The sequence below is a fragment of the Vanacampus margaritifer genome, chromosome 18 (genome assembly GCF_051991255.1).
Source record: "Vanacampus margaritifer isolate UIUO_Vmar chromosome 18, RoL_Vmar_1.0, whole genome shotgun sequence".
NCBI lineage: Eukaryota > Metazoa > Chordata > Actinopteri > Syngnathiformes > Syngnathidae > Vanacampus > Vanacampus margaritifer.
In genome coordinates this window covers 8,374,118-8,399,314 of record NC_135449.1, presented here as the reverse complement: position 1 = coordinate 8,399,314, position 25,197 = coordinate 8,374,118, and the positions used below count along the sequence as shown (strand labels likewise).

General features: G+C 42.5%; 4 protein-coding genes across 59 annotated transcripts in view; 3 read left to right on the top strand and 1 right to left on the bottom strand.

The window, feature by feature from the left end:
• The window catches only part of LOC144037977 (ankyrin-3-like), an 88,964-nt gene extending 78,912 nt beyond the window's left edge, over nt 1–10,052 (top strand). For 45 of the 50 annotated variants that reach the window (XM_077549921.1, XM_077549942.1, XM_077549911.1 and 42 more), the window contains 7 exons: nt 4,515–5,034; nt 6,331–6,427; nt 6,505–6,648; nt 6,929–7,012; nt 7,089–7,241; nt 7,787–7,856; nt 8,759–10,052. In XM_077549921.1, coding sequence (XP_077406047.1) covers nt 4,515–5,034; nt 6,331–6,427; nt 6,505–6,648; nt 6,929–7,012; nt 7,089–7,241; nt 7,787–7,831 — 1,043 coding nt within the window. In that variant the 3' untranslated portion in view covers nt 7,832–7,856; nt 8,759–10,052. Of the gene's footprint in view, nt 1–1,977; nt 5,035–6,330; nt 6,428–6,504; nt 6,649–6,928; nt 7,013–7,088; nt 7,242–7,786; nt 7,857–8,758 lie in introns of those variants that run through there. The other 5 variants (XM_077549944.1, XM_077549943.1, XM_077549937.1 and 2 more) reach the window with 4 other exon arrangements.
• Nucleotides 10,053–10,192: 140 nt separating this feature from the next.
• Nucleotides 10,193–19,185, top strand: LOC144037980 (HMG domain-containing protein 3-like). 5 transcript variants are annotated; one of them, XM_077549965.1, is made up of 10 exons: nt 10,193–10,720; nt 11,441–11,509; nt 11,623–11,773; nt 11,859–13,988; nt 14,059–14,198; nt 15,663–15,867; nt 15,968–16,072; nt 16,171–16,340; nt 16,942–16,990; nt 17,058–19,185. In XM_077549965.1, exons 2-10 carry the CDS (start codon nt 11,507–11,509, stop codon nt 17,702–17,704), a joined length of 3,600 nt encoding a protein of 1,199 aa, XP_077406091.1. In that variant the 5' UTR covers nt 10,193–10,720; nt 11,441–11,506; the 3' UTR covers nt 17,705–19,185. The 5 variants fall into 5 exon arrangements, with proteins under 5 accessions (XP_077406091.1, XP_077406090.1, XP_077406093.1 ...); XM_077549964.1 differs by having other exon boundaries at nt 10,193–10,856; XM_077549967.1 differs by having other exon boundaries at nt 10,193–10,864; nt 13,761–13,988.
• g6pc1a.2 (glucose-6-phosphatase catalytic subunit 1a, tandem duplicate 2) lies at nt 18,925–21,113 on the bottom strand. Of its 2 annotated transcripts, none has more exons than XM_077549984.1 (5): nt 20,834–21,113; nt 20,660–20,769; nt 20,466–20,583; nt 20,145–20,293; nt 18,925–19,707 (listed from the first exon to the last, which is right to left on the bottom strand). In XM_077549984.1, exons 1-5 carry the CDS (start codon nt 21,064–21,066, stop codon nt 19,202–19,204), a joined length of 1,116 nt encoding a protein of 371 aa, XP_077406110.1. In that variant the 5' UTR covers nt 21,067–21,113; the 3' UTR covers nt 18,925–19,201. The 2 variants fall into 2 exon arrangements, with proteins under 2 accessions (XP_077406110.1, XP_077406109.1); XM_077549983.1 differs by having other exon boundaries at nt 20,145–20,260; nt 20,834–21,102.
• A 109-nt stretch (nt 21,114–21,222) lies between these two features.
• On the top strand, nt 21,223–24,337 carry g6pc1a.1 (glucose-6-phosphatase catalytic subunit 1a, tandem duplicate 1). 2 transcript variants are annotated; one of them, XM_077549986.1, is made up of 5 exons: nt 21,223–22,188; nt 22,257–22,366; nt 22,527–22,620; nt 22,681–22,823; nt 22,892–24,337. In XM_077549986.1, the coding sequence occupies exons 1-5, from the start codon at nt 21,968–21,970 to the stop codon at nt 23,383–23,385; spliced, it is 1,062 nt and encodes a 353-aa protein (XP_077406112.1). In that variant the 5' UTR covers nt 21,223–21,967; the 3' UTR covers nt 23,386–24,337. The 2 variants fall into 2 exon arrangements, with proteins under 2 accessions (XP_077406112.1, XP_077406111.1); XM_077549985.1 differs by having other exon boundaries at nt 21,240–22,188; nt 22,527–22,632; nt 22,708–22,823.
• The last annotated feature ends 860 nt before the right edge of the window (nt 24,338–25,197 follow it).

Sequence of the window (25,197 nt, the reverse complement as noted above, 5' to 3'; positions counted from 1 at the left end):
CGTTTCAGACATTTCATGACTCAGCAACTATTTGGCCTAGGATCGGGAACAGATCACGTGACTTTTAAGATGGCTACCGTGGTCTGAAACGGGTCCCGCATGGAGCTCGGCGGTCAGAGTTGTTGCGGCAGCGATGAGTTAAAAGCACGGACTAACTCCTCAGACTAACTCCGACGCCTTTTCCGACGCGCGTGGAAAAGGCGTCGCCGTTTTTTCCTCACCCCCTTAGAGTGTGTGAAGACGTCATCTCCTCGCTTCCTCCCAGCTTCATCCTCAACCAAGGCCGGCTCGCGTCCTCCTCCTCCACCCCAGACTAACTCCTGCAGAGAAGCCGAGTCGGTGCCTTTACCCCCACCCCCACCCCCTCCTCCTCCATCCCCCCGTTAGCCGTAAGATAAATTCCCATACAGCTGCACTGCACTCACAATTGTGTGTCCAATGCACTCAGTGCAGAATTATCTCAGAGTAGCCTCCAGTCTAATAGATGACACATCACAGTTCAAGGTCAGTTTTTATTTGTTCATTCAGACTGGTGCTATTTATTTCATGGGAACGGTACATCATGCTTATTGTAAGTATACTAGAAATTGTCCATCCATTTTTCGAACTGCTTATTCTCAGTTGGGTTGCAAGTAGCACCCAAAAATAATTTACCAAAATGATTATCGGTACTATTAAACTGCGAGCTAACATTCAAGATCTTTATGAAAGCATTTTTCCCATATTTTTTTATTTAAAAATATATATATAATTACAAAATTAAAACTGATTCTACTATTACAGTAGGTTCAGATTTGCATAGTATAATTGGGGGTTCGGGGGGGAAATGGCCATAACTGCAGACAGCACAAATTTAAATCTAATATAAGAGCATTTTTATTAGTATAAAAATATATATAATTGTGTATATATATATATATATATATATATATTTATATATATATATATATATATATATATATATATATATATATATATTTATATATATATATATTTATATATTTATATTTATATATATATATATTTATATATATATTTATATTTATATTTATATATATATATATATATTTTTTATATATATATATATATATATAATATATATATATATATTATATATATATATATATATATATATATATATATATATACACACAATTATATATATTTTTATTAGTATAAAAATATATATAATTGTGTATATATATATAATAATGTACAAAATAACAATAACATATAAAAATGTAAAAAATGTGTATATATATATATATATATATATTTTTTTTTTTTTACATTTTGCATAAAATTGTGTTTTATTAATCAAATAAATATCTAACCAATATTTATTGAATCTGGGGTAAAATATGAATACAAAATAATGACCATAGCTCCTGTATTTGATATTATACTATTATTTATAAGGTATGTTGTTTTGTTGTTGCTCAAATCTCATATATACATATACTGTATATATATATATATATATCTATTGAATCATATTTCAAAATGTTATATTGTATTTAGAACATATGTACAAAATGTATTGAATTGTGATTAACCTTTGTAAAAAAAATAATACCCCAAAAAAATAACTCGATATCATACATTGTTACTATTGACAGTAAAATTGATTTGATTTGAAACCATGCAAATTAAGGCCTTCTTTGGTAAATAAATGTCTGGTACTCTGCAGTAAACAAATTACCTATTTAAGGTGATGTGGCACTTATCAGATGTGGGACATGATGTCATTTATTAGGAGACATAAATGTGAGTGCGGTTGCATTGAAGAGCGACTCGAAAATCTCAAATCTCCTTTGCTCCTCCTCAAACTTCTCGGAATGTGAGCGCCTGATTCAGCGATCACATGGGATTCATGCGTCACTTCCTGTTTGTTTCCTGTCTTTTCATCAACATTTTAACATTTCTGTTTTTGTCCGTTTTTTTTTTTTGTCGTGTTTGTGTGCTGCTTTAAATCAGCCCCAAAACCTCTGAGATCTCCCACTCTCGCCCCGCGTCCCCAAACGCCTCGTGCTGACGTCCCCGCGATTTCTCCTTCTTTGCAAAATATCCCTCCCGCTGCCTCTTTCTTCTTCTCCTCCCCTCCTTCGCCTCCCTCCGTCTTCCGTTTCCCCTCGCCCCCCGCCTCCCCGCCCGTCTACCTCCTCCCCATCGCTCCGGTCCTGCCCCACTTGAGCGAACTCCCGTACTCCCCCCCGATGCCCTCCTCGCCGTCCAGCCCCCTCAGCTGCTCCTCCTCTCGTCCTCCTCCCGCCTTCTCCTTCCCCTCGCCTCCTCCACCTTTCTCCTCATCCCCCTCCTACCCTTCACCTCCTTCCCCTTTCTCCTCCCTCTCTCCTCCTCTCCCCACTTCTTCCTCCTCCCCTCCATCCCCCCTCCCCCCCGGCGTCCCGACTCACTTCAAGCGCGACCTTTCCGTCCCCGAGGTGTACATCTAGACCGTTTTTGCTCAATAACCGGATCCGCTAACCCATCTGGATGCTAATATCAGATAATCTCCTTTTATCTTTAAAAACAACAAACACTTTCAGCTGACCAATGGGAGGCTATAAGGCGTCCCACATCTGCTAGCTTAACCAGTCTGCTAACCTGCCTGGATGCTAATGGAGTCATCTTGCGCATATTTGACAATTCCTTTTGTCTAAAAGACAAAAAATAATAATACTTTAACCAAAAGCATTGTTTCCCACACGCCACTTTTATTACAGTTGAAAAATGTAGTGGTAAAACACCAAACAAAAATGTCACAAAACACAGTGCACGCGTATATCTTGACCGGATTTGCTAACCCAATCCGCAACCTCTTTTATCGAAAGCAAAACAAAAAATAACCAACCATTTTCACGCCAAAATGTGACTTATTGAGGTGGCTTTAAAGCGACTGAATGTATTGTCAATTAGGTGCAAAATCATTGTACTGTCACTTTTCATTTCTGTGTCCATCTTGTGGCAAGCTGCTTTAAAAGCCACACACACAAATGTGGCCTACTCAAGGATGCGAGTCTTTTTCCTCGTTAAGCACCTTGACTTATTGGAGTTAACCAAAGAAAGGCTCAAATGTTTCCTATTTGGGTCTTGTAGGGCGGTTTCAGTTTCAGATTGTAGCCTTTATCATGCTAGGTGACGAGTGTTTTAAATTACCGCATTCGTCAAAGCTGTCCTGTAACAGTTCTCATCATGTGCACAAGCAAAGAATTCAGTTACACTGTGAGTACATCAGCAGCGGGACAGGATTATGAACTTTCATCCTGACGCTCACTTTCTTTCATGCAAGGTGTTTATTCGCCTGTACCTTACATGACACGTCCAAGTGGGAATTTTCTGTCACACAGCTCTTGCGGGTTCTCGTATTTAGATAATTGGGGTCTGGAATGGCACTTTCAACACAAAGAGTGTTGGATGGTAAACTTCATGCGTTGGTTACAGCTTCCTGCTATCCACTTACAATTCTCAGCCCAGGGGTGGGCAAAGTATGGTCCGGGGGGCCACATAGGGCCCACTCCATTCTTTAATCGGGTCTAAAAAGTTAACAAAGTTTTTGATTGTTTTTAAAATAATTGGTTAGTTATCATGGAATTGAATCAAAATTTAAAATAATGAATTATTATATTTATTTTATTTTATTAATAATAATATTTTACACATTTAATGTTTTTTTATTCAATAATATATTGTTGACACAATATATTGTAAATGTTATGTGATTTATTTATGTAAAATGAATATTTTTTTCATACACAATTTTATATATATATATATATATTTCTTTTTATGAGTTGTTTTCTTTCATAATAAAGGCTAATAATCATTCAGTTAGTTAATAATGTATAGTGCATTTTTTTAATCCCACCTATTCATTAAAATGAATTTATTTCATTTAATAATTGATTAATTGATTTATTGACATACTTTTTATTTTGCTAATTAACCGTTTGATTATAAGCGGTTCGGAAAACGATGGAAGGATAGATAAATTCCAATAAAAGTACATAAATAAATAATAATCAAATTTTAATATGAGATTTTTACTTACAATACCAACTTTTGTTTGTTTGTTTTTTGTTTTTTTACCACATTTGCAATGTCTGGACTGTTTGTGTGATAAAGTTAATGCTAACTTCTTGGGGTAAAATATTTTTATTTATAAAAAAATTTTTTTTTTTTTTTCTCAATGACCTCAAACTTTTGAACAGTAGCTTTTTTTATTCCTCATCTGCGACTGACATGGCTCATTTATCTTTTAAAATAAAAAAACTTAAACTCTTAAAATTTGAACGTGATCCCTGAGCACCAAAGTCTGCCCACCCCTGCCAGCCAGTGTTGTAAGGGGGCTTGCAACGTGCTTTGTGTGGCTTTTCAACAAGCGCCGCCTCTTTTGTCCCGTCATTTCATCACCTCCATCACTTTTCATCCCTCTTTTCTTCCCGTCTTCCGACCCTCGCCGTGTCCTCCCCTCCCTCCACGCTAACCCTGCTGTCCTCCTGCCGTCCACGCAGGATACCACCAAATAGACGCGGAGCTGCGAACCTCCCCTGACCTCCACTGCGCTCCCCCCATCCCGCTGCGCTCCGACGACTTTTTGCGCAATGGCGGCATAGTAGACACCCCTAGCAGGCCTAGCGATCTCCCCCTGGTCCGAGAGCCACCTTTGGTGCGCGTGGAGGACACAAGCGAGTCGCCCGACAACGACAGGAGGGCGGTCCAGCGGCGAGCGATGTTCGAGGGTGCTTACGCTCCCTACGAGAGGCAGGGAGGGCGCCGCCAAGAGGAGGAGGAGGAGGAAGAGGATGAGATGACCCAGGATAGGCTGCAGAGTCTCCTGGAGGACATCAAGCTGGAGGAGGAAGGCCTGGAGGACGAGGAGATGACGGAGGAGAAGGTGCATGCCATCCTGGAGCAAGTGCGGCAGGCGGAAAAAGACTTGTGTTCACTTCCAGGCTGGAGAGGAGGTGATGCGATGGCGACCGCCGTAGATGAGGCCACGGCGGAGCTTGGCCCCAATGCCGAGGAGGGCAGGTACGGACGCTATATGCTAAGCTAATGCTACCTTATTCGAATGGGTTGAAATGTCTATCATCATTCCGTATCTTTCAATATCATTCTGAATCATTCCATATATTTTAATATCATTCCATATATTTCAAAACCATGTTATACAATTGATTAATATTCCATATCTTTTAATATCATTGCATGTCTTGCAATATCATTCTGAATCATTCTTTATCTTTTAGGCGCTATATAAATCTGATGCATTATTATCATCCCACATCATTGCAAATATTTCAATTCAATATCATTCTGTCAATCAGTATCATTCCACATGATTACATATCTTTCAACGTCTTTACGTATCATTCCACAATTTTCATCAGTACATATCACATTATTCACTAATATCATTCCACATCAGTTCATAATATTCAGAATCATATTTGCATCATTCCATGTCTTTCAATATCATTCCATATCTTTCAATGTGATTCCACATCATTCCATTTCTTTTCTCATTTTATATCATTTAATATCATTCCACATTTATCCATATATTTCAATGTCATTCTATACGTACTTTGTACGTACACGTATTTCATCAACACACTGCACATTTTTCACCAATACCATTCCATATTAGTCCATATTACTGTATTTAATATCATTCCACTTCATTCCATATATGTCTTTCAATGTCATTCAATATCATTCAATATGAGTCCATATCTTTCAATGACTCTGGGCAATATGGCCAAAAAGTCAAATCTCGATTTTAAAAAAATAAAATAAAATAATAAAATTTATTCTTTCCATTCATTCAGGACGATTCCAATTTTAATTGATTTTAATCTAATAAACCCGACAAACGTTCATTTAAAGGTGTGATTTATTCCAAAAATAATTCCTGTGTAAAATGTTCAGGCAACAATCATGTATACTGATTCTAAATCCATTTTCACATGAACTTAACATTCATAGCTTGTGCTTAATTGCTACAATTAAGTAGTTGGTTATTGTAAGCATGTCACAACATAAGAACAACAGCTTTTAATAGTCCAAAAGACAAAATTTTATTTTCCAATTTAGCAAATTTCCAACTATTTGATTTTCAAAATGACAAATTAATTTCATTTATTGCCCAGCCTACATATTATTCCACATTTTTCATCAACCTATTGCACTTTTTTCACTAACACCATTCAACATCATTCCATATCTTTCAATATCATTCCACAACATTTACCTGTGTCATCCTGTCAGTTTTGATACGGTCTCTCTTTATATCACAGCACTGTACCTTATGTCTGTCTCGCTCAGTCCCGATAGTCTGGCCGACTCGTTGGAACAGCCAGCTCAGAGCAGCAAGAACGAGGAAGACGAGCAAGGAGGCGACCGTTCAGCTCGCAGGGTCCAGGTGAGAAAACACACCCGCCGAGGATCTCCGCATGTTTTATGGAGCGCCAGTGAACACCTGGAAAATGTTGCTCGTAGTGGGCACAAAATGTCCAGTGTGAGCGTGTCTTTGATGATGATGATGAGGAGGAGGCGGAGGAAGAGTTGGCGGAGGAAGAGTCCAGCTCCGAGGAGGAAACCACTGTGACCACCAGGGTGTTTCGCAGGCGGGTCATACTGAAGGTGTGTGACTTCTGCTGTGCAAGTGTGTGCAGTTGCAGTGCGCTGACAACAACTGGCGGGGGGCTCTAAGCAGCTTGATTAGCTTAGCAACGGGACGCTAGCAGTTTGTTGCTCGTGTGTAATGAGATGGAGAATACGCTTGGGCCCTCAGATGCTTTTTCTTCCAACATTTGTGGTCACATTTGTGTTTGCCGTGTTTTCAGACCATTTCTACCACACTCATACATGTACACATGACCCTCTTTCTGACCCGTTCGTCCTTCCCGCCCGGCTCCTCCAGGGAGAGGAGGCCCGCAACGTTCCCGGAGAGTCCGTGACGGAGGAGCAGTTCACTGACAGCGACGGCAATCTGGTCACCCGAAAAGTAACCTTAACCGCCTCGTCTTTGTACGCACGGACGTCCCCCGTCGTCACCATCCCGTCCGTGTCTATTCACGCAGGTGATCAGAAAGGTGGTGCGGCGCGTGGTTGGCTCTGAGCAAAAGGATGAGGTCGGCGAGGAAGGGGGCGCTGTTGTCGCCGTCGCGCCGAGCGGCGGCGCAAGAGGGGGGAAGGGCAGGAGGCGGGGCAAACGCTCCCGGCAGGGCCACAAGGTTGCCGTAGTCGTCTGACAGCGTGATGTAGCTTGTGTGTGCGCTTCTTGTGTATGTCAAAGTTCATACATGAACTGTAGCTGGTAATGCATTGTTTGTCTTGGCCAGCAGGTGGCGACAGATTGCAATAAGACAGTTGTGACATCGTTCACGATTGTTTTTATTGTGTGGTTGTTGTGGGCGTGTGTGTATAATGTAGGGCCAAGTTGAAATTTGTAGAAGTTTGTTGTGCTTTTGATGCTAGTAGTGTGAACTCAACTAACATACAATTAGAGCCTGGCGATTCAATTAATTTTTACAGTCAGGGGTCTGTTATTCTAACAGTAGTCATCGTCTCGGAGTCTCTGCAGTGCTGTATTGTGTTTCCTCTGTGAACTAAACCAACAAATAACACAATGTGAAAAATGTAGTACTAAAAAATATTAGAAATGTCACATTGCTCCGTTTGCGGCGTTAGCTTCTATCTTTTTGTATTGTTTACGTCAAGCCGAACCATGACAATAAGGCTAACTTTTCTTCTTTGTGTTTTCTTTGTGTCTGCCCAGTCGGGAAGCGGGAACAACAAACAGGGAAGGAAAAGTCACTCGTAACGGCAGCATCTCCCATCGCACCCTGGTAGGATGGCCATAAATAAATGACAAATATACAATAGCAGCTCTTCATAATTAAATTAGATTAAAAATAAATATACAACCAAAGATCTCTAAAAATAGTCACTAAAGAAATATTTAAATTTGACATAAATAAATAAAATATTAAATATATATAATACAATAATATAATTTAATATTTAAATATTTTATATATTTTATTGAGTAATTGGTTAATAACTGTAGTTAAATTAGTTATAAAAGATTCTATTAAAAATGCGTATTTTTTTGTATTAAGACAAACCATTTTACATATACGCTTAGCAATTTTTCATTACTTGATAAGTTTGTTGGTTAATTAATGACAATTAAATTAGCTTTAAAAATCTATAACAATTATCTTAATTTTTATTAAAATTAACAAAAATCTAAATGTTAGTTTAAAAAAAAAAAAAGAACAGTTTTTGTTTGTGCATTTTTTAAATGTATTTTATCAAATAATTGTTTGATGAATACATTTGTCCAAAACAAATTTAATGGGAATTATTTAAATAGAAAAACTATTTTACACTTACTTTCTACATTTAATTTTTTTTTAAGATAACTGGAAAAATAGAAAAATATTTTATTATTGAAATAACCCATTTCACATGTACATTAAAAATGTGTATTTATTTGATTTAATATATGTTAATTCTAATTAAATTAATTAATCATTAATATAAAATATCCTAATTAATCATTTTAACAGAAATATCTTTTAAATTTTTTATTTTGTGCAACTGTCTAAGAATCCATCAATCCGTTGTCCGAACCGCGAATGTTTGTCAAAATTAGTCCGCCATATTGGATTTAAAAACAAATCCCAGCATCCTTTGCAGGGCTTGTCACTTGTATTTTTTTGTTTACCTTTTCCAACATTTGCAGGTCCGCTGCCTGTGACGTCACCACATACTCACCCACCACACTCCAGCTTGGAGGGAAAAGGGACAAATGGGCGGCGTATGGTCACGTACAACAACGACACCTTTTTGCTTTTGTTTTTTAAGCCCGAGCAAGACGATACTTAAATTTGGCATGAGCGAGCATGTCGACACACCAGAAGAAACTGTCTCCGGACGGTCGGGAGACAACAAACGTGACGCTCACAGATTCTCTTGTCTTCGATGTGACCGGACATCACACGAGGAGACCCACAGATTAGGGGGACGCCTTATTTGGTCACGTTTCCTCCTGGAACCTGACCATGTGGTGATGAATTCTTTTTTTAAACGAGTGTACATATATCAATAGCGCCGGACGAAACAATCAGTCGCTTCACAACTCGTTTATGCACCGATTGGAGGCTCGGACCCGACGAAAAACAACAAGCGTGTGTGGGAAGGACATTTCTCTGCTGTGTGTGTTTGCGCGTGGACTGCATGTGACGCCACTTTTTTTTTTTTTCAGCTTCAATTCTCTCTCCTTGCATAATCCAAAGCACTGGAACACACTTGGAGAGGCGGCGACAACTAGCACATACTTTGTCTTTGCAATAATAAGAATAATGATGATAATAATAATGCAAAGCTACATTATTGTGCTTCGAGTGAAAATGCATCAGGCTTTTCGAATGGGACTGTTTTGATTATTTGGATTATCCACCCATCCATTTTCTATAGCGCTTGTTCACATTTGGGTAACTTGAGCTGAGTTGACTCTTGGGCGAGAAGCGGAGTTCACCCTGGACCGCCGGCCAATCGCAGGGCACATTTAGACAAGTACTCACACTCACATTCACACCGGTGGACAATTTCAAACCTTCAATGGAGCTAACATGCATGTTATTTTTGGGAATGTGGGAGGAAGGACATGCAAACTGCACAGAATGGAACCGCGAACCTCAGAACTGTGAGGCAGACGTGCTTACCACTAGCTCACTGTGCTGCCCTATATGAATTATTTTTTATTTAATTAACACGAAACAGATAATCACATTTTTACCTGCATATTCCAAATTTATGTCTTTATACTGGTACTTTAACACTGTTTACAAAAAAAAAATCATATTTTATGTTCCTGCGTGAAGCTTTTATTTTTCCTTTTTATTGCATTTGAAAAAGCGTCTAACCTTCCCTGATGATTGATAAATCAACATGTATGACACCACCAACATAGCCTACACTGGATGATCTGAGACGTTATTTAAGCAGAACAAAAATAAATTGTGTTCAAATGGAAACCTCTGTTGTTTTTCTGCTCATTTTAGTTCAGTGGACACATCTGTAGGGACACCAAAACATGACATAAACAGCAGTTTAACCCGCTCCTGTCTTATTTACGAGTTGTTGTGTCCTTCCTCATTAATGTTGTCAAATACTATTGTTATACTTACTGTTTTTGTTGGATGTTTCCTGCCTTGCTATGATATCTATATAGATTCTATCTTACCAAGAGATGACAATGTAGATTCAAACTGGAGTAACGTAATTTTCTGTTAATAAATACTAGGATTAAGTAAAATATAAAAAAAAAAAAAAAGAACGATGATACTCTTCAAAACAAACAAAAACAACGTTGATACTTGAGCCAATATGAATAAAAGTGCGGTGAGGTTTTGAAGCGTAATGTCGACATCTAGTGGACAGAAGAGTGAACAACAGCTTGTAAAAGCTCGCGTTATAGAGTCTGCGCATGAGCGTCACCTCTTATGTAGTACCCCTTATCCACCGCGGGGGGCGTGCGAGTGTTTCGTACGAAGCACAGTTTCCGCCGAAGAAGAAAAGTGGTAACAGCCGCTTCAAGGTAGCGGCGCGTAAAGAAAACAATACGATTGTTTTCCTTCCCGCTAGCTACTTATTTGAATTTTAAAGGTGTTCCAATTTAGACTCTGCAGACTCTGTCACGCCGGTAAATTGTCTTTTTATTGTTTATACAGACGAACATCGACAGATACACGTGTGTTTCCCTAGCTGCAGATCAAGGAGTGGCTGAACGTGGGGGGTGGACCTAAACGTTCCTGTTTTGAGGCGTAAATAACTTTTAGGTTAATAGGTGATACTTTCTTCTTCTTTTTTGCCACTTTCAAGCGTGGGGGGCCGTAGCCTTTTACAGGCAATACATTACATATTACAAGTTACTTGCATTTGACTGTAATAAGTTCCTTTACTATATTAAGTTACTTTGTAGTTTTCAGTTTTAATTCCTACTCATCACAAATTTTATGAACAATGATTCTTTGCATTTAAAATTGAGCTTTTCTTCTCCAGATTCTACCACATTGTACCACATTACACCACATAAGAACTTCTCTCATTTGTGTCAATTTGGGTCACTGCAATGTGACAAAAATCATCACAACACAATCCCTAATGTGGTGTATTTGTGGTGTTTCTACCTTAGAGTATGTCTGACAGAAATAAAGAAGATAATCCGTAAATCATTCACTTGAATTAGAGTATTTTAAAAAGGCATAATAACAGGATTTGAATACCAACATTTACGTAATGCATTCAATTTTGATATTGGAAAACTGTGTTGTTGATAATGAAAATAAATTAATAAAAAAACATTGCTGCATTCATTCTCTGTGTCCATTGACCATTTGTTACCTTTGTCTATGCATGACAGGTGTCCCACTACAAGCCCCAGGCGGATTTACATCCTCTTGCTGAGGCCACCCCTATTGACGGAAATATGGTAAAAAAAATAAAATAATTTAAAAAACTGTATATATCAATTTCAGATTTAAAGTTATGTTTTAATTAGCCTTTTTACTGTATGTGTCTATTCTTTTCACCTCTGATATATAGAGACATATTAGTATACTCTTGGACGGTGATACACCTACCATTAATAAATGCACCAACAGTGAACTTTTCCACTGTCCCTTTTGCAAATACAAGGGTGCAAAATATATGGTTAACAACCATATAGAAGGCCATTCTTCAGTAAAACACAAAGGTAAGCTTACATATTACACTAATTCATTTTTTTTAATTTTTTTTTTAACTAGTATCAATCTTATTTTTTTATTGCTCTCTGACAGTGTTCACAATGATCAAGTGTGGATTAAGTTGTCGGACGGCATCGCATTTTCATTGTTGCTATTGTGCAGCAACAATTATCAATCGATTACAATTGGTACGACACTTAGAAACACACCAGGAAGAGACGCATGAAGCAGCCTCCATACAGCGGTCTGTGGCCCCCATTCAGCGGTCTGTGGCCCCTGCTCAGCAGTCTGTGGCCCCTGCTCAGCAGTCTGTGGCCCCCGCTCAGCAGTCTGTGGCCCCTGTTCAGTGGTCTGTGGCCCCGGCTCAGCAGTCTGTGGCCCCTGTTCAGCAGTCTGTGGCCCCGGCTCAGCAGTCTGTGGCCCCTGCTCAGCAGTCTGTGGCCCCCGCTCAGCAGTCTGTGGCCCCTGTTCAGCGGTCTGTGGCCCCGGCTCAGCAGTCTGTGGCCCCTGTTCAGCAGTCTGTGGCCCCGGCTCAGCAGTCTGTGGCCCCGGCTCAGCAGTTTGTGGCCCTTGCTCAGCATTCTGTGGCCCCCGCTAAGCAGTCTGTGGCCCCCGCTCAGCGGTCTGGGTCTGTGGCCCCTGTTCAGCAATCTGTGGCCCCTGCTCAGCAGTTTGTGGCCCCTGTTCAGCAGTCTGTGGCCCCCACTAAGCAGTCTGTGGCCCCTGCTCAGTGGTCTGGGTGTGTGGCCCCTGTTCAGCAATCTGTGGCCCCTGCTCAGCAGTCTGTGACCCCTGCTCAGCTGTCTGTGGCCCCCTCTAAGCAGTCTGTGGCCCTTGCTCAGCAGTCTGTGGCCCCTGCTCAGCGGTCTGGGTCTGTGGCCCCTGTTCAGCAATCTGTGGCCCCTGTTCAACAAACTGTGGCCCCTGCTCAGCAGTTTGTGGCCCCTGTTCAGCAGTCTATGGCCCCTGTCCAGCGTTGTGTCGCCCCTGCTCAGGGGTCTGTGGCCCCCGCTCAGCAGTTTGTGGCCCCTGCTCAGCAGTCTGTGGCCCCTGCTCAGCAATCTGTGGCCCCCGCTCAGTGTCCATCAGCCCCCACGCAGCACCCATTGACTCCCTCTCATCACCCAGAGGCCCCCATGAAGCACCCATTGGCCCCTGCTCAGCCCCCAGACGCCCCCATGCAGCACCCAGAGCCCCCAGAACCCATACAGGCTCCTACAGAGTGCTCCGAGGCCCCTAATGCATCTAGTGAACAAAAAAAATTCATGTGTCCTCATTGCGAGGTGATTTTATACAAAAAAAACTTCAAAACCCACTGCAGAAGAAAACACGGCCACCTCTTTGAGACGGTGTCAAAGGACAAATTTTTGGCTTGTCAGTGCGTCGACGCTACGCGCGGTGTGTTCGCAGTGGAGAAATCTTTCTCCGGTCCTGCGACACCCATACACGTCGTCAAGAATGTTGGGGGAGCAACACGGAAGATCATGTGTGAGGTGGACCAGTGTCGTCTGAACGCTGATTTTTGTCTAAGTAGCGGGATGTTGCCTTTCGAGTGCCACCACATTCAATCGTTATCGTATTGCCCGCGCGGTGACGGTCAAACTGTGACACTACCGGGCGAGGCTTTGGAAATAATGGTGGCGAATAAATGGCTGGGTGCGAAATGCAAAGCCAGCCTTTTGGCTTGGCAACAAAATGCTGAAGCGGAGGGTGCGGCTCTTTCTGTGCACCTGACTGTGGGCGGAACGCCATCCAGATTTCATATCTCTGTTTATGAAAAAAAGAGAACTCGTTACAGTCGATTGGGACGAGTGATCGCGTCGTACGACGCCGAGAAAAACATCTGGCTCTGTCCCTGCTGTAAAACCAGACAGTCTTGTATTCACAAAGCTGTTGCGAAATGGCATCTGTTTGTCACAAAGAGAGAGCTATTCAGCAAGGCACTCCATCTTCCCGAGATCGCCGCAGTCCAAAATGTCTACGGTTACCCGCCAGATGACACGCGGATCGCGAGGATGCTCGAGTACCTCCTCGTCAACAAGAAACTCCCGGCAGATTTACCGCACGCTCTCATGGAGCAGTCGAGAGACGGAAGAACGCTGGGCAGCTTTCCTAAGCGTCTCGTCCCCAGAGAAACCGAGTGCGTCGATTGCGAACACACACTTTGCGAGCAAGTCGTAACGTCGGAAGGGAAGATCCTGACGAGCACGGGTGTCGTTGAAGGTCGGTACCGTCACGTTTCTTTAGTTTAGTCTCAAATCTCAAATGATCTTTGCTTGGATTGTGTTTTTAGGAATAACAACATACAGGAAATCGTGCCCGAACTGCGGCATGGTTTACAGATACCAGGAGTGGGACGAGGGTGTCCACAACTTTGATGACCACATCATCCTGTCGCTACACTTCTGCGTGATGGTCAGGAACGCACTACAGGTACGGAGTCATATCTGTGGAGTTATTTCAGATTTTAGAATAGATTTATGGTCATTATAACACAGGGTGCGATTAAATGAAAGAGATATAAATGTCCAAGAGATATAGAAAAAAAAAAACAATATTTACTCTACAGTCAACTGCCGCCATTCGCAGGGGTTCGGGACTGGTCCATATATATATATATATATAAACAGGAGATATCTCAGTGTGAACACAGGACGGCCATCTTGGAAAAGAGCTGCTCAATCACTCATAGCATTACAGTCAATAGAGCATGGACTTTAAAATATGTTTAAAAATATTTATGTTGTTAAATATGATACAAGAGAGGACACAAACAACTATTCTGCATTATTCCCCCAAAATAATTAGATTTGAAAATTCAGCCTGAATCATAGCTACCTTAATCCATTTTTAAATCCAGCAAGAATCCAGTGAGTATTTAAGTGAGCAAACCACCAAGCTTCCCCTGTCCTAAAATGGCCGACCACTGGTCACGTTGCTGATTACGTCATGAGACATCTGGTGTTTGTTTCTATGGACTGGCCCGGCCCACAAATAGCGAAAAACCCATGTTTAATTGTCTGCAATTTAAATGCACAAATAAATAAATATAGCTTTAAAAAAAAAACACATTTAATATAACATGAAATGTCTCATTTCGCTGAGTCAATCAATCAGGTTTCCATCCAATTGTTTCAAATTCTTTTGCGAATATTGAGAAGAGACTCCGCCGCTGTAGGTGGCGCTATACACCATAGAGATGGGATCCACCAGTAATTTAAAGGTCCCATATTTTGAAAATGCACTTGAGTAATAATATGCTTCCCCGGACTGTCTACCACAGTGACACTGAAGTGCAAAACGCAAAAAACAAAAAACTGACACGACTGCAAATCAAAAAACACAAACCAAATAAAAATAAAAAAACAAAATAACACAAGTAAAAAGGTAATCACAAACACAAATCAGAAAACAAAAAGGTCATCGCAAACAAATTAAAAAAACAACACAAAAACCGGAACAAAACAACAAAAAGTAATCGCAAAAAAACACAAACACAAAATATTAAACGAAAAACAAATAATAGCAAACACACACAAAAAAAACACAAACTAAAAACGATATAAAAATTAAAATGTAATGCAAACAAATAAAAAACAAACACAAACAAAAACCGGAACAAAACAACAAAAAGTAATTGCAAAAAAAACCACAAACGCAAAATATTAAACGAAAAACAAAAAAGTAATAGCAAACACAAATAAAATAAAATAAACACAAACTAAAAACTATATAAAAAATTAAATGTAATGCAAACAAATCAAAAAAACACAAACACAAAAACCGGAACAAAACAACAAAAAGGTTATCGAAACACAAAACAAACAACCGCAACATATGACTTTTATTTTGAAATTGAATCGCATCGTAACGCTCCTGTTTCTCATCCATTTCCAGACCCATACAACTATCAGCCAAGTGATCGAAATCATCGAGACAACCGAGAATGTGTCCTTTCCAAACAAGGAAAGAGTCCTGCAGGCGTACCTTCACTTCGAGGCCTTAACCGACCACCAATACACGTACAGTTGTGCGTCATGTGGACACAGCCCAGCGGTTGTTGTCATGGACTTTCACAAAAAAGCCCTTTGCACTATGCCAGGTGAGTTTAATCACATGTCAAATCATTTTGCTTCAAATCTCGTTTGTCTCGAAATTGTGTAACATATTAAGAATACCCAACCATTGTTTGGATTTTGCAGTGAGTGACGTCCCGAGCCCACCTGATAATTATGACGGTCATGTGGACGTAAACCACTTCTGGAATGCGGTGACCACAGAAATAATCAGTCGGGGATTCATTCCATGTAAGCTTAAGAACAGTTGGAGACTGAATAGTAAAAAAAAAAGTAGGTTGTTTCATGTAGCGGTGATGATGATAATAATACCGAATTTGTTCGCAAAGACGGTCGGAAGAACCCTTTTGTCGTGCCCCCGAGCTGCCATCGCTCGGCACCCTGGATCGGCCCGAACACCCGCAGATCAAATTTTGTCTTGAACTCGGAATTTGAAAAAACGCGAAATGATGAAAAAATGAACGAGGAGCGGCTCACGGATGACCTTCTCAACTTGAAGGTGAATTTAGTTGGCGGAATATGCAAAATACAGGGATGTGATTTTTCCGCTAATTCGCGGAATTCCGCTTTTTTTATCTCCCCCCCCCCCCCCCCCCCAAAAAAAAAAATTCGATTATTTTTTTTAAATTTATTTTTATTTATTTTTTAGTAGTAGTAGTTCATTGTGTATGCGCATGACTCCGACAGATAACATCTTCTGCTATAACAAAGACATTTGTGGTATGCTCTAATATGAGTTACTTTTCATTTGGTCATGATACAATTATTTGTTCATGAAATTTGAACTCTTCAACATTATTTATGTGTTAACTTAGTAATCACATTAGTTAGATATGATGATATTCTCAGTGATAGTTTTTAAAAGCAAAGGCAGTCCAATGTTTTTGAGTTGACTAAAACTGCCATTTTATATGGGATAGTTCAATATACATTGAAAATTTATGCTGTTGTTTGGACCTAGCTGGGTGCCAGCGGCCCCCAGACCCCCGGCTAAATTTTCAGATAATTTCACTTTGGTCAAATCACATCCCTGAAAATACTTTTCTTCCGTGCTGTATTAACGATATCGGACTTTACTTGATTTGCATTTTCCGAAACAGGCCGAGGAGATCCGGGCACTGTGCAAAGAGTGCGGCGTGGAAGACAACGGTTCGTAGATTAGCGATACTTAAAATATTCCCGTTGTCAATTATTACTATTTTATTGTGTTTCACAGGTGGTTGCGCGGTAATCACTTGCCCATGCGGGGTCGTGTATTCAGTCAAGTTCAACCTTCCAGCAGAGACCCCACGTGACTTTGCGGATCTCTTGCTGTCGTGGAAACACTTCCCCAACGTGTCGGTGTGCGATGACGCCGAGGGGCTGGCACTGCATGCCGACCGCAGGCAGCCGGGAATTTTTAACCCCTTTCAAGGAAGGTTACTGGATTCCACCCCAGAGAACGTTAAGATGGCCTCTCGGGGCCAAGTTCGCGTCAACGTGCCTTGGCTGAGGTTTCCCAAATTGCCAGCTGACGTAGATGGTCACCCTGTCACCGGGTCCTCGCAGCATTTTGCTTTGCATGCTTTCCGCCAGGGAAGAAGCAAAGATCAGGGCGAGGTTCTGAGAAAGATGGAACTTGTGCCGGAACTCGCTGGGGTTATTCCGAGCCGGTATGCGGAGCGGCTGTTTTCAGGCACGAGGACGAATAATTACTTTTTGGATCCGACAACCCCGTCGGCTCATATTTTTCTACAACGGAACATTATCCATCATTACAACATGGCAAGGAACCCAAAAAATCCAAACCCGTACAGCGTAAGCGTTGCTCCAGATGTTGCAATGCAGTGTGACATCACGGAAATGGAATTGAACGGGCAATAACTAGAGCTGTCAAAGTGAATCGATCGGAGCCATTTTTTAAAATTTTAAATAGTCCAAATCCTGATTTCAGCATATCAACAGTAATTGTTCACTGATTTCTGTAGTCCTTCATTAAAGAAGTCCGAATATCTGCTGTGTTTAATTAAATGAATTGCAAACATCTGTTTTCACTTTGTAAAACAATGACGGAACTGATAACAGTACTTCAACACCACCCCCCCCCCTTTTTTTTTATTACTTTCCGAATACGAAATAAACACCAATCACTGGTTAATAAACAGTAATCAGGGAAAAAAATGCTTTTATAATAAACTCTAATGCAAAATTTAAATAAATCTGATTAGTCGATTACTCATAAGCCAAGGCAATAAACTTCATCAATAATTTCAGTTCATCTACTTTCCCTACATGATAGTATGCAAACTTGTTTTTTCCCCCCAATCTATAATTTCTTCAATCCATCATATTAAATATTAACCCGTGTTTGACTGACGTGCGCAAACGTGCCGGGCGCCTCAACTGATCGCTTGTGTGTTTGTCGGTCTTTCGGCAAAAGCTATAAACTAGCAAATATTGAGCGTCTGACTCGCAACGGTGGCCTTTTGCACCCGGGCCCGCGCCAAGCGTGTGGTGACGTCCGCGCTGATGTCATTGCAGGATGTCGGGGTTAAAGGCCAGGGATGTTTTTGAAGGCTTTTTGAGGTTGTCCGTTTTGTGTACCGTTTTGATTGATAGCTCTGAGAGAACACCAGAATGAGCAAATTGTTCTTGTTTTCTGACGTTAATCTGACTATTTATCATCAAGTTGTACCTTGAGTTTGTCTCTTTGTTGTTTGCACTTTAGTTTCTAAAGAATTGACAGATTGTTGTCTTACAAATGCTATTGCTGAGTCGTCATTCTGGCCCAGTTTGACGTCTGGTCAGTCGGTGAAACATCAGATTAGAGGGAGAGCGACTCCATATTTATTTATTTACTCAAGGGTGATTTGTGACTACTAAGGAGACATAATTTGTTGTGGACAAAACGAGGGCGGGCAGCACTGTGGAGTCCCTCTCAGAACCTTGGTTATGGGGTTCGAATCTCAGCTTCATCTTTCGTCTGTGGAATTTGCGGGTTTGAGGCAGTTTCCTCCCGCATTCTACTTGTGTTCTGGAGGTTGTGAGGTTAAATTTTGTATCACTTGGTGGCAACATTGGAAAGTACAAGAACTCCCTTCAGGTGTTGTTTTCAAGGTTTTATTAAGAATAATCAAAAATACTCTGCAATATTCAAAAATACAGCAACATAACATATAGCATATTTAGCTACTGAGCTCTTATAAGTGCCTCAAAGCATCATGGGAAGTTCAGTTTCTGTTGTTCTTGTCGGCTTCGCCTGACGATCGTTTCCTTTTAAATAAATGCAATTAGCACCAAGTCTCTACACAGGAACAGGTCAACCCTGCTTTCTGTTTTCAGGAAGTCTTTTTTTTTTTTCTCTCTCTCTCTCTCCTTGGCTCACGCAGCCTTTTTGCTGTGCAAGCCCAGTGCGCTCTTCACCAGGTAGGGAATGATGCTGACCGTCGCCACGGGCACGGTGGCGCTCTTGCAGAAGGAGAGCAGGTAGAAGAGTGCGGCGGTGTGCGTGGGCGGCTTGAAGGAGTCAAAGAGGTGCAGCAGCAGCAGGGAGCCCACGACGCAGCCGGCCCGGGACGCCGCGCTGCTGCCGCTGCGCTTGGTCTCCGTGTACAGCGGCGAGTGCAGGCCCAGGCCCAGGCCGAACAGCGTGCCCATGTTGCGCAGGAGGCTGGCAAAGGGGGTGCTGTCCAGGTGGACCCACTCGGGCCTGGCGCACCATCTCTGGGCTTTCTCCAGCGTCCATAGGAGGTCGACGCCCACGGCTTTGAGGAGGAGGTAGAAGCCGGCGGCGAAGGAGGTGAGGAAAAGCGTCGTGTAGAAGTACTTCTTCATGCTGGCGCTGTAGATCCACTGTGTTCTGTTGAAGGCCTCGGCCACGATCATACCTGGGATGTCAATAAGAGTCCAGTTTAAGGTTTCTGCCAGATCTGTATAGACCCTCTCCTACTTAGGGACATTCAATTTAGAAAGTGCTTTCACTTTTCTACCTTCAAGTTACTCAGAAGCATTGTCTTCATTTTCCTACTGATGTCGCAGCATCAGGAGCAACTAGGCAAGGACACTTTGACGTGGTCACAAAGGCTCAGAATGAACCACAACCTTCCATTTGGAAGGCGACCACTCTACTGCCTGATCCATGCTGATTAATCACACTTGCAAACTTGGATCTTTTGTCCACACCAATGCCTTATAATTCGAAATCCACGTTGGATGTCAAATAAACCCGACAACAACCATTTTATGACCAAGACTAGGAATTTGACAACCCTCTCGAGACCATTACAGTACTCATGACCTTAGTCGGTTTACGAGTCAACCATACCTGTGATGACTCCAGCCACGACCTGGTGGGGGAAGTGTGCACCGATGAAGACCCTCGACAGACAGACGCACACTTGGACTCCCCAGAACACGGTCCAAAGGACAGCCTTCAGGTAGCTGCCGAAAGAGAACATCATGATCATGTGATCCCTGGGAACAAATAATGCCATCACTGTGGGGCTTATCTTGACAACTTTCAGCTGCCTGGATGTGAAAACTACTCGATTCCCACGAGTCAATGATCAACCACGTGTTAGGAGGACGTATTGTTCAAAGTGCTGGCTAGAAAACTGTCAACAAAATGTAGGGTTTTTGGAGTTACCTGTTCTTGGAAGACTTCCTGCCACCGTGTTTCTTCTTAGTAGCTGTGAGGGCGAGGATGGATGTCACCAATGTGTAGTAGACGCCCGCCGCTCCCATAGCGTGCCCGGAGGGGCTTCCTGGGTAGCAAAGAAAAAAGTTAGTTTATATTGTGATCCTCTTAGACCCCTGGTTTCTTAAATGCCACCTTCGTACCCGGTCCCGTCTCGCAGGTCATGGGGTACTGCTCGATATCAGGGCGAATGCCGTTAGTGTAATAAGGTGTCTCGTGGACCCACCAGTAGGGTCTCTCCCCAAACAGAATCCTGAAAAATAGAAAGAAGTACTTAGTCATGTAAATTCTCGTCATTTGATATGATCCCACCTCACCATTTGAACACCAGGTTCAACCAATCCCCGATGACCGCGACCCAGATGAGCTTGATGCCCACCGATGGTCGCAGGTGGAACCAGAGCGGGAAGAAGATGAAGAAAGTGTTCCGGAGGTCTGCCGCCCACGACACCCAAAGGAACAAGCCTTGGGCGTCCGGGTAGTTGGTCTGAAGGTAGCGGGTGCTGCTCACCCCAAAGCCCTGCATGGCGTCCATGGCGGCGTGAAGCATCGTTAGCGGCGAGCGCGTGAGTCACTCGAGAGTGTCGCCGGTGGTGACACAGCTGCTTGTTTTTATAGTCCGGGGGATCACCACCTAGACGCATGCTCTTGTTGATCTTTGGACCTTGCACATGTGTAATAAAACACTGCGAGTCGGGAGAGTTTGGCAGCCCTGGCACACAAACATCCCGGGAGGGGAAAAAAACACGGCGTCAAAGTCACTCGCTTCTGGCAAATTTACCGGAGTTGGCACCGGATGACCAAAAATACCGCAATGGCTCACTTTGTGAGACATTTGTCATTGGGCATCGTTTTAATCATGTTGTTCTGCCTCATGTTCTTCACCTCATAAGAACATGTTATGTAATTGTATTTTGATGATTTGGAGAAAACATCTCACTGGTCTCCAAGTTTGCCGCTTACATAGATTGTAGATTGCATAAGGCCACCATCAATGATTGAATGATGGTATTCGAGCAGATAACGTCTGATAAAATAGATATTGCCGATTGGTTGATCGGAAACAATCGAAAGTGATAGAAAGATCTGCCAGAAGGGAAGTACTCGCTCATAAGGTTATATTACTTCCTGTTCGGAAGGGCAGCATCGGGGCCATCCAAGAAGTCAGTCACTGAGCAGAGAAAATGTTTTCCAGGAAATCAGTGTGAGGGACAGCCACTGAGTTCTCTAATTATGGATTTCAGTAGAGGATGTCTGCGGGGAGTGCACAGGGTTAAGAACCTGGACTGGACTGTCCAAAAGGCAAACAAGCCTGCTAGCCTTGAGTAAAGTCCGATGGAGATCACACACAGACCTAATAGAGGGGACAGAGCTGTACGGCGTTCTGACTGACTGACCGCTAAAAAAAAAAAGAGATCCCATAGCACATCCTTCTCGGGCAAAAATCTGGAATGATGGATCTGGTCCACAGCTGGGGGATCGAGCTGGCGCTGCACCTGCAGACTAAATACGGCGGCTACGAGGGCCTGTTCAGTTTTGCTTCCACAGTGGCCGACCTTCACACCACCTATTTCTTTTTCTTCCCCATCTGGTTCCATCTGCGGCGGGACACGGGCCTCCGGCTCATCTGGGTGGCGGTCATCGGGGATTGGATCAACCTAGTCCTCAAATGGTAATGGTTGGATCAGAAATATAGCAACAACTGTTTGGGGTTTAAGTTTGTCGGTCTTTCTATGGCAGGGTGCTTTTCGGAGAGAGACCATATTGGTGGGTCCACGAGACCCACTTCTATGGGGCAAGAGAGGCCCCTTTGCTGCAGCAGTTTCCCATTACATGTGAAACTGGACCAGGTACACTTTAACGGATTGCTCCTTCTCAGGGGATTGATTGGAATGATTCCATTCATTTCCCAAGTTCTGTCCTACTGTTGCCTTTGACACGTTTGTGCGAACTCAAGTCAATACAAGTTCAGGTTTCCGTTTCTTCCGACTTGCAACCGCTGGGTTGCAGGAAGCCCCTCAGGTCACGCGATGGGTGCCGCAGGGGTCTGGTATGTGATGGTGACGGCCATACTCGGCATTGCAGCAGAGAAACGATGTCCGCCGTCACTGTACAAGTGAGTGACGGTAACACGGGCGTTAACTTGTCGGGTGTTGGTTGTCAGTACTCCCACCCCAGTCCTTTCTGACAGACTCCTGCAGTTGGTTCTGTGGGGGCTCATGGGCCTGGTGGCGCTGGGAGTGTGTATGTCCAGGGTCTACATGGCGGCCCACTTCCCGCACCAGGTCCTCGCCGGGCTCGTCACAGGTTAGTCCGACATATTAGGATCATTGGGTAGAGTTGCCTGAAAGTTGACTGACCTTGTAATTTGCCAGGCATGATGGTGGCCCAAGTCATGTCAAAGGTGAAATGGATCTACAGCGCCAGCTTCAGGACGTACGCCCTCACCACCCTCCTCTTGACCTCCTTCGCCGTGGGCTTCTACCTGCTACTTAAGGCTGCGGGCGTGGACCTTCTGTGGACTCTGGAGAAGGCCCAGAGGTGGTGCGCCAGGGCCGAATGGGTGCACATGGACAGCACGCCTTTTGCCAGCCTCCTACGGAACATGGGCAGCCTTTTTGGGCTCGGCCTGGGCCTGCATTTGCTGCCTACGCGTGGCACCTCCGGCGCGTTCAAGGCGGGGTTTGTTGTCATCTCTCTTGGGCTGCTTGGGCTGTTGGACTCGTGGACATTTTCCTCTGAAAACCCGGTTGCCTTCTACTGCTTGTCCTTCGGTAAGAGCGCAGTTGCACTTTTAATCCCGACCGCGTTGGCCCCACGGGCGCTCTGCTGGATGACGACGAGAAACACAGGCGGGAAGGACTTGTGATAATTTGGATTCATTTTTGTGCCAAATTGTTACGTATATGGACCTTTTGCGTAATGCTATCATGCTAGAATGGAAACAAAATGGTGTATTGTGTTTTGCTCAAGGTTACTGTACTTGTATGTCTTGTATACAAATGTCAGATACATGAAGCGAGTTTTGATTTCAAATGAAAGGCAAGCTAGGTGTTAGCTAATTGGCTACATGTTAAGATCTTTGCTACCTGGATTAGCTTCATACAGCACTCATTTTTATTCATGTCAGCAGCAGCAGCAGCACAGCAGCAGCACATAATGACATTTCCAGCTATTTTTTTGTTGCTTCCTAGCTTGTATTTGTGTTTTGATTCTTTAAATGTATGTAAAAACAACTCAAACATATTCACTGTCCTTGTTCTATTTTTGTTCCCCGGCTGTTAGCTTTTTTTAGATTTCTCGTCAGTGTTTGGATAAAGAAGAAAAAAAAAAGTCATTAACTTACCAATGAAAGCTTCCCGTAATAGCCCGATGTTTTTTTTTCCAAGGGACGCCTTGCACCGATACTGATTAATCGCGCGCGGTAACCATTAACCCGAGCATGCGTCGCGCACTCGGCCGGCCCACATAGTGACACTGCCTCCAACATACACGCCACGAGATCAAGGAACACAATGTGTGTTGGATGACATGCCCATGACTAAATGTATAGCATAAGAGTCCAGCTTTTACAAATTTATATTTTTTTTTACTGATAACTCCATGCCTATTTTGCGTCTCAGCGTTTGAGTCTACTTTTGGAATTTTTGCTTGATTGATGATTTTAGCCCTCTATAATGTTTGATTTTGTGAAGTGTTAGTCGAAAACATGTTACTCGACCTTGAAAGTGTGACCCGATGGCAGCCGTAATTTACATTTCAACAGTTGATTCTGAAATGTTTGTTTTCATTTTTATCCCAGTAAAAAAACTTTCTGATCACTTGTGTGTATTTTGTGGTATAATTTATACCGAATCGACATTTTATTTGATTTCTTTATTCAGCTAGCATAGCACATAGCAAAGATTCCAGGTGATCTAAATATTTTATGATTTAGCCGACTCCGGCCGGCAAAGAGGAAATAAATTGGTTTGCGTGTTTGTTTTCTCACTATAGGAAAACATTTGTAGCTTGTTATATTTGTGACTTGCATATGCACAGATGAGTAACTTGTGGTGTCTGCAGGCATGGGAGGAACAAAAACCAGATTGATGCCTGGAGGTCCTGTAGTGTAAGATCTCTGTGAAATTGTGCCATTAGCTATTCATTCTCCAGCCCTGTAAGATGGGTGCGAGGGTAAGTGAACTTTTTTTGTTTGGTATGTATTCATTCATTCATGTTTATCAGTTGTGTACATACACACTGCAAGCTACAATATTATATAAAAAAACAAACAAAAAAACGGAAGCATGCATTTTATGACTAAATATACATGTAATGGACTAAGTTTATGAGAGTACAACATTGAGCAGAACGAGGTTCGAAGAGAACATGCGTATGACATAATAACCTCATGACACTTTCGCGCCGGCGAATCTCAAGCCTCCTTTTAAGTGCATCCGTCTTATCTTCGAACCCGGTCGTAACAGTCTCGTCAACATGTCATATCAAGACTGGGGGTTAGAGGAAGGCGCGCGGTGACGAAAGTGACCAGCGAGCAAATCAGCAAAGTTGCGCAACAACACGTTGTTTTTGCCAGCAATGCGCACGCCGTGTTTTCACGCGTTATCTTATCTTGGGGGGAAAACAACGTTAAATGTGCTTTTCCTCTAAACTATTGTTGTGCAATAGTAACTAAAAA

Coding starts and splice junctions, on each gene's coding strand:
- g6pc1a.2 (XM_077549984.1), bottom strand. CDS start 21,066: ATGCTTCACGCCGCCATGGACGCCATGCAGGGCTTTGGGGTGAGCAGC. Junction 20,770..20,833: donor TTGAACCTGGTGTTCAAATG/GTGAGGTGGGAT, acceptor TCTATTTTTCAG/GATTCTGTTTGGGGAGAGAC. Junction 20,294..20,465: donor AGGAAGTCTTCCAAGAACAG/GTAACTCCAAAA, acceptor ATTTGTTCCCAG/GGATCACATGATCATGATGT.
- LOC144037980 (XM_077549965.1), top strand. Junction 11,774..11,858: donor TTCTTCAGTAAAACACAAAG/GTAAGCTTACAT, acceptor GCTCTCTGACAG/TGTTCACAATGATCAAGTGT. Junction 14,199..15,662: donor TGGTCAGGAACGCACTACAG/GTACGGAGTCAT, acceptor ATCCATTTCCAG/ACCCATACAACTATCAGCCA.
- g6pc1a.1 (XM_077549986.1), top strand. CDS start 21,968: ATGATGGATCTGGTCCACAGCTGGGGGATCGAGCTGGCGCTGCACCTG. Junction 22,189..22,256: donor ATCAACCTAGTCCTCAAATG/GTAATGGTTGGA, acceptor TTTCTATGGCAG/GGTGCTTTTCGGAGAGAGAC. Junction 22,621..22,680: donor GCAGAGAAACGATGTCCGCC/GTCACTGTACAA, acceptor GTTGGTTGTCAG/TACTCCCACCCCAGTCCTTT.